Source organism: Camelus dromedarius, chromosome 22 (genome assembly GCF_036321535.1).
Source record: "Camelus dromedarius isolate mCamDro1 chromosome 22, mCamDro1.pat, whole genome shotgun sequence".
NCBI lineage: Eukaryota > Metazoa > Chordata > Mammalia > Artiodactyla > Camelidae > Camelus > Camelus dromedarius.
In genome coordinates this window covers 26,215,244-26,230,609 of record NC_087457.1, presented here as the reverse complement: position 1 = coordinate 26,230,609, position 15,366 = coordinate 26,215,244, and the positions used below count along the sequence as shown (strand labels likewise).

General features: G+C 37.9%; 1 protein-coding gene across 9 annotated transcripts in view; it reads left to right on the top strand.

Moving 5' to 3' along the window:
* The first annotated feature begins 70 nt into the window (after nt 1-70).
* Nucleotides 71-15,366, top strand: part of PRIMPOL (primase and DNA directed polymerase) — a 33,479-nt gene continuing 18,183 nt past the window's right edge. For 5 of the 9 annotated variants that reach the window (XM_031440318.2, XM_031440317.2, XM_031440316.2 and 2 more), the window contains exons 1-7: nt 71-317; nt 1,267-1,326; nt 3,412-3,548; nt 5,268-5,497; nt 7,166-7,263; nt 8,182-8,311; nt 12,081-12,228. In XM_031440318.2, the coding sequence (XP_031296178.2) occupies nt 5,318-5,497; nt 7,166-7,263; nt 8,182-8,311; nt 12,081-12,228 (556 nt within the window). In that variant the 5' untranslated portion in view covers nt 71-317; nt 1,267-1,326; nt 3,412-3,548; nt 5,268-5,317. Of the gene's footprint in view, nt 318-1,266; nt 1,327-3,411; nt 3,549-5,267; nt 5,498-6,515; nt 6,653-7,165; nt 7,264-8,181; nt 8,312-12,080; nt 12,229-15,366 lie in introns of those variants that run through there. The other 4 variants (XM_031440315.2, XM_064477562.1, XM_064477563.1 and 1 more) reach the window with 4 other exon arrangements.

Below are 15,366 nucleotides of genomic sequence, written 5' to 3'. Positions count from 1 at the left end.
CCCCGCCCCGCCTCCGCCCGCCCGAGGACACCGCCCCCCCGGCCCCGCCCCACCTGGAACACCGCCCAGTCCGAGAACACAGCCGCTTCACCACTTCGCGGAGGCCTCCCCCCGCCGGCTCGCCGCGCCCGCCATTCCCGGCCTCCCGAAGGCCGCTCCTTTAAGTCGCCGCCGCAGAACACCGCCCCCTCACAGGCTCCGCGCGCTCCCCGCTTCCCGCCCGGTCCCGCCCCGGCGCCCAGTTTGAAGACTCCGTCGCGCCGCGGTGGGCAGGTGGCGGGTCCCGCCCGCCGCTGAGGACTCGCGCGTTTCTGGAGGTAAACGGAGGGAGACGTGAGGGCCGCGCCGGGCCGCAGGGACTGAGAGCAGGGAGGCGCGGGCGGGCCTGGCGCCCTGTCAGGGAGGGAGGAGGGAGCCGGCCGCGGCCCCCCGGGACTCTCTGCTTCCCCTCAGTGCCCTGAGGCCTTCCGTTAGGTCGCTCCCAGTTCCCTGCTCCTGAATCAGAAGCCTTAACTGCCCTGCTGGGCCCCCGCCTACGTAGGTTCACGAAATCTTTTTAGACCCTGAATCATTTTCGCAGAATATGCCGATACCATTGGGCTTGGAAAATTCTCCAGGTTGTAAGAGGTTCCTGACATTCTGACAAGTCACGGGCCCCAAGTGAAGAGCTCGCCCACCTCCAGCGCTTTGGTTCATTTGGGTATAAATCAGGGGCGATATTTTGTACACAAATACACGTTGTGACCTCTGTGCCTACATTGTCTTAATTTTGGCAGTACATTTTCTTTTCCTGTCAACGAACCCTGGAGCTAGGAAGTCTGATTCTCACCTGGGCTTAAGAAAGTTAGTAGTTTGCTCTTGTTAAATTACACGAGTTAAACTCAGATGCCAGGAATAAAATCTAGGCCTTTACCTCTCCCAAACAGAGAGGAGCAGTGTGTGGCAGTCCTTTTCTTTGCTGCAGAAAAACTGAAGACTAGGTCCCACTCCCAACCCAAACAGTGGTTGGCATGCAGTTATTCATAAGGAAGGTACTAGTGTACCAGTTTTTTTCTTTAAACCAGTCCTGTTACCCCATAGTGACACTCAAACTTCTTCCTCTGCTAAACTTTCTTACCAAAATGATGCTTCAGTTAAAGCAGCAGCAGTTTTCTGTTTTTGTGTAAATTGCACTAATTTACTTAGTCTGGGGAAACTTTGATTACAGCAAAACGATTGGCTTGGAGACAATGTCTTCTGACTTAGTCTGGTAATTTCTTTTCACAGAGGTGTTTCAACAGGTGGCAGAACTTGATTTGAGCTTTGAAAGGGGAGAATTTGGGAAAGGTGAGTGGGGCATTCCAGGTGAGAGAAATAAATCCAGGAGGGCTCGTGGAGAGGGCCAGGTGTGGGGAATGGTCATCATCATTTGTTTGGTGAGAAGGCTGAACAATAAGAAATAAAATGGGGAGGTGGTTTAAGGCCATATCCTGTTAGTTTGGGCTTATTGAGGTAAACTTTAGTGTGTATTAAGTGATGCACTGAAACATTAGTGGGTGTCCCCAGGACAAGTTATGAAAATGGTCCTAAGGGTGATTAATCTGGCAGATTTAGGCTGTTTGGATGGGAGATCCTATAAGGAGGGTAGAAAGGTGGAACTGGAGAAAACACTGTGTCACTGGATGTTTTATCCCTTACAGGAGCTTTTTGGGAAATTTAAATGAGTACTTCTGTTCAGCATAGATAGGCAAAGAGACTGAAGTAGAAAAAAAAGTCAATTAGTGTATTTAATTTTGTATGGTGTTAATCATCTGGGAAGTAAACTGTGTTATTACTGTAAATGAAGTTTAACCAACATACTTTATTATGAATACATTAGCAGTCGGAGAAATAGTATAAATGTATTATAAGAGGCCATAAAGGGAATTATATTAAGAAAACATTGCCAAATACCAGAACTTTACTAAATACTAGAACTGGAACATATATGCCAGAAAACACACAATACTGTTGAATCTATTCTCAGGGCAGAGTGGGAAGTTGAAGTTGGGGAATAGGAATTGACTTGTGATTAGACAAAAAAAAAAAAAAAAAAAAAAAAAAAGCTAGGAGAACTGGGCCAGAGAGAACCATAGAAGGCAGGCTTCAGCTCTCCCTAGAAGCCAGTTATCATGAAGAAACACATGCTGCCTAGTCCAGCAGCTCCTGGGGACCAGGCCGTCAAGTGTCACAGCTGAGCAAGTCTAGGCCTAAACCTAGGAAAACCAGAGTTACTTAGGTTGGCTGTCTGAGCCATCTCTTCACTCTCATTCTCACTGCCCCTTCTCCCACTCCAAAAAGACTAAGCCAGCCTTTATTTCCAGCCTTACCACCTTAAGTTGTAAAATTGGTACCAAAATTGATTAAACATCCTGGTGCAATGCTGCGAAATAACAGAGCTCTTAAGCCTGCTATTTAAAAATACAACAAATATTTTTCTTTGAAACTTGGAAACTATTAACCAAAAATAGTTATGGTCCTTGTGTGAAAGGGGTTTTGATGTACAGTTGTATACATGTGAAGAAAAAAAGCACTATATCCCCACCAGGGATTAAAAGAATTTCTAAAATGGTAACATACCGTCCCAGAGGGTAGGGATGAGGAATATGATAGTTCAAATCCAGAAGTCTTCCTGTTCTTCATTTCCTTTGCTTTTGACATTCAACCCTCCTGCCCAGCTGTTAAAATTTTCAAACTGTGCACAGAACAAGAGGGCATCAAATATTTTGAACTTTTTTTTCTGTTGACGTGCATGATTTTTTTTTCAGTCCAGTAAGTCTTAAACTGGTTGTTAATTGTGACTGTGATTTTCATATATGATACACTCCTGTGGTTGTGCCAGTATTTTTACAAAACCAGAAATAATTTTCCTGATGTCAGTGTGATTAAGTGTGAACATCCACGTGGTAATTTCTAGTCAGTTATTGGTTAGGTGCTAGAACCATAGTCCACATCTGATTGCATTCTGTGTTCATTTTCTTAAGTAATCAGTGGACTTTATTGAAAGTTAGTTTCATAGAAGAAACTCAGTTTCTCAATTAGGCTGTCTAAATGGAGGGGATTTTTATTTGCATGTGAAGTGGATTAAAGTAAACTGAAAAATCAGACTCTAGCAATAAGGAGTCATATCACTTTGAAAAATTAACACAGCTGTATTAAAAATTTTTCCATCTCTTCAGTACAGGGAAATTATATATTCCTTTCCTAGGCATATCTGTTATGGAATTAATGTTGAGATCTTTAGAATTTTATTTGTTTCTTGGTTTATAATTTATAAATTTTGTGTGGATTAGGTGCAACTCTGAGAGAATAATCTTTTTTAGGTCTGTTATGGTTGAAGTCACTTTTTTTTAAACAATGTCATGACATTCCTACCCTCTCTTAATCTTTTAGGGTGATTCGATTTCTCCTTCCAGGGAATATATCATTTGCCGGTGAGTTGGTGTTGTTGCAAAGTTTTCTGCTAAAATTCAAGAGCATATTTATCAACTTGATGAACTCAAGTACTGGAAAGGCATTGATAGCCAAAGGTAAATAGGAATTTTACTTTCATATGCTTTAGTATATGCTATTATTTCCCTTAAACTAATGTGTCTGTTTTCTACATATGTAAATTATGACATAGATGGTATTAGTGAAAAGGGAAATTATCAGTTATCTATTTCTGTGTAAAAGCCAGGCCAAAACTTGCTGGCTTGAAAAAACCAATTTTTTCTTAAGAGTTCTGTGCGTTGGCTGGGCGGTTCTTTACTGGATCTCTCACCTGAACTCACTCGGGCTTAATCAAGCATTTAATTCAAATGATGGCTGGATGAACCAAAATGGCTCAACTCACGTATCTGACAGTTGGTGCTGGCTATTAGCCAGGGTTCTTGGTTCTTCTCCAGATGGCCTTTTGTCCTCTAGAAGTCCAGAGTTACAGCATGAATCTCTGGGCAGGACTCCAGGATTGCCAAATCCAATGCAAAAGCAGTTATTAATCCTCTGCTTGCTTCGCATCTGTCGATGTGACACTGGCCAAAGCAAGTCACATGGCCAAGACCGGAGTTAGTATGGGAATGGGCTTAGCTGGCATCTCTTTTTTGCTTGTATTGTTTGTTTTTCTGAGGGGGAGGTAATTAGGTTTCTTCATTGATTTCCACTTGGAGAAGGTACTGGGGATTGAACCTGGGACCTCTTGGGTACTGAGCATGCGCTCTAGCACTTGAGCTATATCCTTCCCCCAACTGGCATCTCTTGATGGGAGGAATGCTGGAGAATTTATGCCCATTTTTAATCTACAATGGTAGCTTTTTCCCCTTCTAAAAACCTATCCTGTTTCCTTTGTAAGTAAACCGTAATCCCAAATTGGAAAGGTATTGCCTGGCCCCCCTATTTTGGCATGGCTAACAAGGAAGCATTGTATGTAAACAAACACATGTCATTAATAAACAAAGAATAAAATACAGTCATTTCACATTGACTAGTCACAAAAATACAGTCATTAAATTAACAGACATAGGTTAAGATTTAGTCTTTTTTAAGTCATGCTTATGATTACCATATATCCCAAGCCAAAACTAGCCAATATTTTAATTCCCATTCATACATTGGGTTATCCTCCCAGCTAACTGTTGTTTTGGGAGAAGAGAAAAGCAATAATAGCACAAGAATGATGGCCAAGGTAGGAGCACCAGCTGGGCAAGGCAGATGGCACTTGATGCAATAAAATTATTGTAATAAAAACCATGGTGATACAAAAAACATACATATATACGTGAGGCATTATAATTTGCAAAACATTTTCATGTCTTACCATATTTATCCTCAAGATAACGACATAAAGCTGATATTGATTCTCATTTTGCAGCTGATTAAGATTCAGGGAGCTTCACTATTGTGTCCAAAACCATAGCACTATTAGAGAGAGAGGGTATAGCTCAAGTGGTAGAGCGCATGCTTAGCATGCATGAGGTCCTGGGTTCAATCCCCAGTATCTCTTCTAAAAATAAATAAACCTAATTACCTCCCCCCCTCACTTCCAAAATAAGATAATTAAATAATACAGTTAAAAAAAAAAAAATAGCACTATTAGATGGAAGAGTCAGGATCTAAAGATTTCTGATAACCAGCTCTGTTCTTGTTTCACGTTAACTAAAACTTTATGCAAAACATAAGATGTAAAGCAGACAAGGAAATAAGCAGAAATTAGTTCTACGAAACAAAATATATTTTGAATGAGGAAGTTGATGTCTGTTTTTTTGTTTTAGTAGTAATTGATACATGGGAAAGGACCTAGTCTCCCCATACTTCTGAAGCAATGAAGAGGAAGTGGGAAGCAAGACTGAAGCAAATTGAAGAACGAGCATCCCAATATGAGAGGAAGCCGTTGTCCATGGTGTACAGACCAAGACTGTCCAAACCAGAAGAACCACCCTCCATTTGGAAACTATTTCATCGGCAAACTCAAGCTTTTAATTTTGCTAAAAGCTGTAAAGAGGTAATATTTTCTTATCTTTGTTTTTAGGGCACTGTAACTTAAGATTTCCAAAATAATCTATTGTTTGTCTTCATTTCAGGCCACATATTTTACGAAAAGAATTTAATTCCAATCTTAATGTCATTTAGGAAAAATACCCCTATGACTCATTAACCATTTATATTAATTATGAAAAATAATGACATATCTAGTGTCAGTTAGTTTTAAAAAAATTGTAATGACAGAAATGAAGCTGTGCTTAGAGAAAAAGTGACTGTATTCATGGGCTGAAAAATAATAGAATGAGTTTAAGAGTAAAACTAAAACAACATCCACAGAAATACCAGGAAATGAGTGGAGTGTGAGACGTTAAGGATGAAATTAGGGAATGGAGATTTGAACTTAAATGGAAATGTCTTGGAAAAAAAAAGATGTCTTGAATATCATAGCTTAGAGTTAATAAGCCATAGAACTTAAAAAAGCACACACGTTTTTCTCTTTCTGCTGTCTCCTTTTATGTTTTGGGGCAGTAGAGTGGATTTGTCATAATTTTTGACAAATTAGGAAAGTAGGAGGAAGTGCTTGCTATGTGCTAGCCTCGTAAAGGACATGGTGCTCAAAAATAAACAAGCAAGAGTATGCTGTACATCTTTTGTTTGTTGGGCACTGTGGGGAATATAAAGAAATATAATGAAAAGATGTATATATGAAATCTAGCATAAATATATTGTGATTCTGATCATTGATGATGTATAAAAACTCAAAGTGCTAAAAGTTTTTCAGGAGGAGGACTTTCCCTAGTAAAGGAGGCTCACTCACATCTCATGAGAATAGGAAATAGAAAAACCTTTTGTGCTCATTTTGCGTAAAGCTAATTCAGATATCAAAATACTGACAGATTCATTTGATCTTGAATTTAAAAAATATATGTATAGCTATATGATTATTGAATTTACCAATCACCAATTTATAAAATTTATCCTGAAGATTTTTAATAGGGTTGCGTTACTTAATCTTTTTATCTCTCTCATGAAAATAGAAGTTGCAGGCTCAACAGCTACCTCTAGCTAAGTGGAAATGAAAGAACTTGTGTATTCCTTTATTAGAAGAAACTATGGCAGCAGAGTTACATCAAGGGCCACAGCAATTAACCTTAAAAAAATTGGTTTTTCATAGGTAAAACAATTTATAGTTACTCGTTAAAGTTAAGCATTAAAAAACTTTCCTTAAACTTCTAAGATTAACATACGAATACATTTTAAAAAATGGTTCCTGTGTGTTTTTATATGTTTGAGAGGATTTATTAATTTTAGGTCAAATCATTTATAATAATGTTTATGTAGTTTTAAAAGATAAGTTCAATTTCATAAACTAGCAAATAAAAGTATAGTAGAAGTTAAATCATTTTTCAACTGTTCTAGTTTTTCTGGTTTTTTTTTTTTTAAAGTCCGGATGTTCTAATTATTTCTTCCTTGAACAGGTATTAGCTGAGTGACTAAATATAAATAAATACAAATAACTAGATTTTGATTGGCATAGATCTAGTGATTAATTTTCTTGTTTTTAATAATATAGATGTTCATATTCTAGTTTTTGAAAATTTGAATGAATATGTATGAACATTTAATAGCCACAGTTGATTTTAAATTTGCATTTAAATTTTTGGACATTATTTTTGATTTTATAAAGGACGTTCATGTATTTGCTTTAGAATGGAAAGTGGACGATGGTCAACGTATTTACCTTGTAACAACCTATGCTCAACTTTGGTTCTATTATAAATCCCGGTAAGTAGTTTGTAAAGGACAACACATTAAACTAAAGTTACATAATTCTTGTGGAAATTCTTGTGAAATTAAATCAGGCTGCCTTGGCTTTCGTAATTCTCAGTCACACAGTTAGTTACTCCTTTACTGTTGGAATTGAATCTGGAAGTTTCCTTGTCATAGCAACACTGAATTATCGCAGTGCTGGGAGAAACAAATTGTGTGTCGCGGGGTGTTTTGAGTTCCTGTACTACCTGTGCCACGTGATGACAATTCCCCCATCACGTTTCCTCGTTCAGATCACCAAAAACCTTTTATCTGGATACGATGCCATCCGAACTTCGCTAAGCACAGTTTATCATTTACTAATCAAGTCGACGTCTGTTCATAATAACCCATGTCAAAGTCATGCCTCTTGATACCAATGAGAATATAATAGCAAACGTGAGCCTTGAAAGCTCGTTGAAGTCAGGTGATTCAGAATGTTTTTAACCCGTTTTTTAAATATTCCTAATGAAAATATAAAACTTAAAAATTCCTATTAAAAAACTTATGGAATCCCAAGAATGCATGATCCTGGTTTCCCAGTTTGAGAAAATTCTTTTCTCAAAATTTACTTCATGGTGATACCAAAAGCAAATATACAAGTGTTACCTAATATCAGAATCACTTGTGAATAAATAACAGTATGAAGTTGACTGTATTTTCCAGTTAAGTAATGTTACAGAATATGATGGAAGCTTGATACTTGTTTGATGGAAACTTGATACTGTCATCCATAAACCTGTGGTGAACGGTTGTTCACGTTCTCTTGTTTTTATTGTAATATAGTTATGTTGTTAAATCACAGTTAATACGGTATCTTGATATATAAGAGCAACTTCTGTGATTTAGAAGGTATGAGATAGAAACCTAACAATCTTGAATTATTCAATTCAGAAGACATCTTTTACACTGCTATGAAGTCATTCCTGAAAATGCTGTGTGCAAGCTTTATTTTGATTTGGAATTTAACAAACTTGCCAATCCAGGAGCTGATGGGGAAAAGATGGTTGCATTACTCATTGAGGTAAATTACAGACTCAGGTTTTTCTCCTTACAGCTACCTATGTAGCTTTTCACTTACTCATTCATTAAATGAATCCAGCCTACGTAGTATATAGGTTCTGTGTTTCTCTTTTTTTCTTGTTACTCTTCCTTTTGACTTTCATTTCTTAATATCACTTCTCTGAGGAAACTTCTAAAAAGAAGGAAGTTTCAGTTTAATGTCCGTATATTTCATTATATTACCATATCTAGTTAAAAAAAGCTTTGAGAAAGATGGCAGTTTGGGAATTTTCTGCTTCTTAATTACATGTTAATTCTTTGACTTACAAGTAGTTGACTCTGGTGAAGATTAGGCTAAGTAATTTTTACTGTAAAAACAGTACTGAGAATAAGCTTCAAGAAAATTTTGATGAAAATAGTGTCATAAGTTTTGAACTAGCAGAAATTATGGAAACTATTCTTACACCATCATAAATGAGGAAGCTAAAGCCTAGAGAGAATTAATTCCAACTCCAGGTCCTACGGCTAGTTTTTGGCAAAATCTGGTCTAGAAATACAATGATCAGTTCTTTGTTTTTAACAAAGAGAAAAAAGTATAGTTCTAGTATATATTTTTGATTTCTTAGTGTCAACCAAGAAGTTAGGAATAAAAGGAATATGGGCTTGTGCAACTAAGCTCTATTAGGTTTGTTTATAAAATCTTTTAAGATTTTATGGCATTAAGTTTTACTAAAATTATATTGACATTTGATCTCAGAGTAGGTATTATTAACATTTATTGATTAATTATTTTTTCTTTTAGATGTTAACTGTGATGACTCATTCTATAATGTTAAAAATATATCTAAATAAAAATGTTTTTGATTTAGGAATATCTGCTGATTATGTTGGCTCTGCATGTTTTATTTCAAATTTATTTGAAAAATGTATGCAAATACTGTTTTGTAAAAAATCATAATGTTAGCTTTCTCCTGGCTTTGAAGCAAAAGAAATGTATATAAGTACCTCCCCCCAAAAAGACCTAAAAATTATGTTTTTCTTAAAATAGCTATTGGACTCTTAAAAATAAATTCAAATGTTTTCATTATAGTTGGTAAATTGTGTTTAATTTTTAATCTTAATTATGTTTTTAATAATCTATAGATATTGACTTTTCTGGTATATAATATACTTCTACAGTTTAAGGTGGGATTTATTATGTAGGCTCTGTGTGGCTAACAAGTAATTAAGATTCAGAGATTTTTCACTAGCACTTAAATATGATTAGACCGTTAACCAAAAAGTACTACATTGTATTAGAAACTAGAAACATCCCTGATGGGATCAACACTAATGCAAATCCCATTTGTAACATAGGTTCATAAACACTGGTATGGCAAAGATCATGTAGGTGTTGAAAATGTTTTCCTCCTAATTCTTTGTACACTCTTATCCAAATGAGTCTTGAACAACTAATCTTTTACATCAACAAGAGTTAGAAAAAGTTGTAGGAATCTGAGTTTAAAAGTATACAGCATTTGTATTTAATGTGTTTACCATATTGTAGAAAAGTTATTAGGATTATTTTACTTAATATAAATGATTACTTTACAAATGATTATATTGAAATTAATTTCATTTATTGGTTACTTTGTGTTTAACAACTGTATAATCCAGTAAGTACTTTTACTTTGGAGTCTCTGTGAAGAGGCATAAGTTAGGTTAGCTGTTACTATAACAAATGGTTAATAAATAACTGGCTAATAATACCTGGTGATAATATATGATGCCCTTTATTTATTGACTTACCAACAGTTTCAGTAAGCCACTTCTGCCAAATGGAATGATTCTGGTACTAAAGCAGTTTATAAAACTATGTTGACAGGTAGCATTGCTCAAATAATCATATATTTTTAACTTCTGGGTTTTACAACTTAAATATTTAAATAACTAAAAATTTTTAAGTTGAGGTATAGTTCATTTACCATATTGTGTTAGTTTCAGAAGTACAACAGTGATTCAAAATTTTTATAGATTATACTCCATTTGTAGTTATTATAAAATACTAACTTAAAATTTTATTTAAAATTTAACTTGGGAAGGAGGACTTAAGGAGGTTATAATTATTTTTATTACCTACAGAGCCATTACATTTATTCTGTATAGCTCCAAAGTACAAAACTAGACTTTATTTATCAAAAATTTTTCAGCCTCTACTAATAGCACTGTCCTTAGGCACTAAGGATACAATGGTTAGCCCAAAGAGAGGTGATTTCTGCCTTCGCAGAATTTATCATCTAATGGAGGATGATAAATTAGGTTAGATTCTGCCGCCATAATAAAGACCTAAAATTAAAGTGGCTTAAACAAGATACGAATTTCCCTCTCATGTAGTACCTGGATGTGACTCCACTTTATCTGGAACTAGACTTGTTGCTTTGCAGTTTCTAATAAGACGGTGCACTTATTTACATTGTTGAAGAGGCTCATCTCCCCTGTGTCTGCATTCTAGTCAGTAGAAAATGCAGAAGAGGTGAGCATGCCCCTTGCCTTTAAGATTATAACCTAGAAGTGGAGTATTTTCCTTCTGCTCACATCCCGTTGGCCAGAACTTACTCGTATGGTCACACCTTACTGCAAGGGAATCAGGGAAACGCGGTCTTTATCCTGGATAGCCTCGTGGCTAGCTAACATTCAGGGTTCTATTTCTACAGATGCAGGAGAGGACAAGTAATTGAGGATGTTTTCTGTAACGTAGAGGAAACATATCAGAATAATCCCAAATTACATAAATTGCAGCTGTGTAAGTGCTGCAAAGAGCGGTAGAGTATATAGGGGGAATTTGATACAGATAAGGAAATTGAGGAAGCCTCGGAGAAAGAATTTACTGAAGAGTAGGATCAGAGAGCATGGTGGGAGGTGGTGTGCTGTAATAATACCAAAGTAACATTAATAAATACAACTTACTGCATAACTGTTAGGTGTCTAAGGATTTGGCAATGTGCATACATTTTTGCTAATCCCAAGATAACCCTGCATAGAAGTTCCTAGTACCTTAGTTTTGCGAAAGAGAAGGCTGAGCCTCAGGAGAAGGGACCTGTCCTGTGGCTGCGCAGCTAATGCATTTAAGCAGTTGCATGTGCCAGGTGCTGGGTCAGCTCTTCACTCTCACTTTCTCTTTACTCCTTACAACAGCCCCCAAAGTTAGGTTCTGTTATTATCTCATTTTGAGGATGTTTGGTTTGGACTTGACCAAAGTGTGACAGAGCTGGTAAGTGGCAAAGCCAGAACTCAAACCTAGATCTTTCTGACTCCAAATCATGCGCCCCTAACCGGATGCTTGCTGCCTTCCTGTCGTGCACAACTGCCTTCGTTGTCAGCACCATCCAGCCCTGGAGGCTTATTCTTGGAGGTAGATTTGGGCTCATGTGCGTGAGGTACTTTTTGAAAACTAAAACTATAAGTAGTGGAATTACTGACTTTTTAACTCATAGATGGTATTTAAAGAGATGCTTACAAAAGTATTTTTACTATGATTTTAGAGATTAATGTGTACAGTAAATTGTTTGAGTTCTAAGAGGCCTTTAATCGTGAAAGCCTATGAGTTTTTGAATGTAAACATGTATAATAATTTATGTATATTTTAATACATAAGTAATTTGGTAAAATTGTTATATAATAAATAATCTGATAGTATATCAAAATAAACAGGTTAGACTTACTTGTACCAAGATATTTGAATTTTACTCGTGGAAAAATTTTAAAACAAATTAAAAAAATACTAATTATTTACATTTTATTTGTGTTTTCAGCATGTTTGTAAAGCACTTCAAGAGTTATACAGGGTTAGTTGTTCAGCCGAAGGTGTTCTCAACTTGGATTCTAGCACTGAAGAAAAATTTAGTCACCATTTAATATTTCAACTCCATGATGTGGCGTTTAAAGATAACATTCATGTTGGTAAGTATACTGTTTTTTAAAAAGTCATGAAGTTATATCAGAAACTTGTATTTCCCTTTCCTCTTTAAGTCTTGTGTTTGTCAGGTTTTATGGTCGTTAACTTGTCCTAAAAAATGAATTGTGATTTTTCATGTTTTCAGGATTTGCCCTTAGTTCTAGACCTACCTTCCTGTTCTAGACATTTTAGACACAGTGTATTCAAGATATCCTTGGCATTGGTGCCTCTGTTTGTAGATACTGGGATGGCCATGTGTGCCCTGTTCCTGGTTTCTGTTCCAACAGGAATCATTTCAGAAGTTTTCTGGGAAATGTGGGAGAGGCCTCATTCCAGTCTAATCAGTGATGCCTCAGCTCTGGATTTTTGACCTTTGCTTCAGCCTTCCCTTAGCTTTTAGTATGGGAGGACTGGGGCTTGGGTTCCAGGCAGAACCCAGGAAGCCTTGTTTATCGTTCCAAGCCAAACCTTAGGGTTAGGAAGAAGTTAGATGTATAAGCCTGGAAGTGTAGCCAGAGGATTAATTCCAGACTGGACATTTAGAGATATACGCCCAGGTATAAAATAAGGTCAGTTCAAAGGGGAACAAATGGAAAGGGAACACTGAAAACCTCGGTCTGAGTAGAAGCCAAAATGCTGATGTATATCAAAGCAGGGATAGGGCAAGTGTTCCTAGGTCCAAACAGCAGACGCTTGACTGACGTTCAGGTAACAGGTAATCCACTTCAGAACAAGTGGCTGACAGTTTTAAAGGGACTTAGGGTAAAGGGATTAGCATACGAGTCAGGAACCTAATTACTAGATAGGGGCCATGCTAGGTCACAGTGACCTAGTGTGCTGTGTACCTAGGACTCCTTGTTGCCTCCCCATTTGCTGTCAGCTTAGTTGGACATTTCTTCTCTGACTGTCTCTTTCTTCCCTTGGATATTAGTAACTGTTGAATCTATCATCGTCCTTCTGTTCACTCTGTATGTAACCTTGATCATCTGCTATCATGACTTCAGTTCCTATCTGTGTCAGTGACTCTCAGATCTATGTCTGCAGCCAAGATTGTTATGCTGTTAAATGTCCCCACACAGACGCTTCAGTTCAGCACAACCTAGACTGGGCTCCTCACCTCCTCCCCCACACTTGCTCTTTCTCCTGTGACGGCTGTATCAAAGTGGTACCGCCATCCACTCAGGCACCCAAATAGAAATGCTGTCTCTCAGCTTGCTTACCTAGTCAGCTGTAGTGACCTGATGATACCACTTCTGTGCCTCAGGCCCTCACAGGATTGTTCCTTGCCTTCAGGAAAAAGTCCGGGTGGCAAGGTTTGCACGATGAGGCCCACTGTGCACTGGCCTTGTCTCTCACCATGTGGCTCTTCTCACTCTGTCCTTCACTCAGCCCCCACCAGGGCCGCATTTTCCCTGGTCCTTTGCACTTGATGATGCTGCCGACTGACCAGTTCACCAGGTCTGTTAAGGTGTTGTCATCTGAGAAGCCATTTCTGTCACATCCCAAATCCTAAGACAGGTTTGTGTTCCCTCTGGTGGCAGAGAGTGCCGATCATGTCAAAGCATTCACCACTTCCTGAGGCAATTTGTACTAATAGAACAATGGCAGTAGCAATCATAATACAGGTGACGTGGAATAGGTATTTGCTGAGTGAATGACTGAATGTGAGGTGGCCTCTACTGTCAGGGTGCAGAGACAGTCCTCAGCAAGGTATTTCTTGACTCCTGCTTACTCCTACTAGTCTGCTCTGTGACTCCTGGCCACGAGGCTAAACAGGGGGATTTGTTTCTAGAGAAGTGGAGAATAGAAATCTGGTGGAGAATAGAAATCTAATGGGTAATTAGCAGCCTCTGCCTCAGGTATCTTCTGAAGGTGGCTGCCATTAAAGCTGGGCTTTAAATCCAGTTCTGTCATATAACCATATAACCAAAGATAAGAAAGGCTTTACTGTTGGAACAGCATAAGCAAAAGTATAGAGACAGGAGTCTGTGACTAATGTGGAGAGCAGTGGGAGTCTAGTGGGGCTCGGGAGACACAGTCAGACTTGACAGTGGGATGCCGTCTGAGGCTTCTCGCTTCTAAGATTATGAACCATCAGAACCAGAGATACAGAGATGATGAAATAATCCAAATTCCCCCCGTCGTTTCCCCTCCCTCAGTGTATCTCTTGCTGACATTTCTGCTTCCTGTCCTCAGCCTTTCAGAAAGAGGAATTAGGGTAAGTGTCAGAGATTGTGAGTTGTTAGCAAAATGTGCAAATTTGATCTGCCTGAAATACTGCCAGCCTGCCATAGGACCTGAAATTTCTGTGATTGTTACATTCTTTTGAGTTATTCTCAGCCAATAAAATTGTCCCTATATTAATGATGAAGGGAGCGTAATAGATGGGGAAAGGGCAGTAGAAAGCAGAATAGTTTGCTGGGAGCCGGTGTCAGTATTAAGACTGTTCCATCGCCATCATAGCCTGGCCATGTTAGCTCCCTGCCACAGGTCAGGCCTGCCTGGCCTCCTGGCGTTACCTTTGCTACTGGTTCTCCAGCCACACCTTCGCTCCTCTTACTGCTTAGGGTCAAGTAGATGTAATTTTACATTTCTCGGAAGATTGACTTAATCACTTTGTGTTTGTATTGCTTTATTCTCTTTTGATATATCGTGATTTCTTTTCACTCAGTATTTACCTTATTTCCCTCAATCCAGAGATAATCATGTCTGTACATGATTGCAAGGATCAAATGCTTTTGCTTTCATTTTGAAGTTTAGTTTGCAAGTTAATGGATTTGTTTCTTTGAGTAAGGAAGTAATTCAGTCGAATTTGGAGAAAGAATTTTGAACTTTGAGAATATGTACCTTATGATTTAGGGATCAAGCTCTCTGGTAAATAAAGTGACAAACCGCGAACATACCAGTTTTAAAGGTTAAAATTAAATTAAGTTTTTCTTATAGTGGTGCATTTCTCCAGTATCGTTATACACGAAGCAATTTAACCAAATTATTACTTGATTTTGTGGTATACTGATACATGAGTGTTTAAAGTTCCAGATTGTCATACCATGTTTTCTTGATAAAGACAGCACCACTAATATTTAGAGTTCTTAGAATAAATGTTGACATACAATAAATGTATTTTCTTGCTTTAGTTCTGG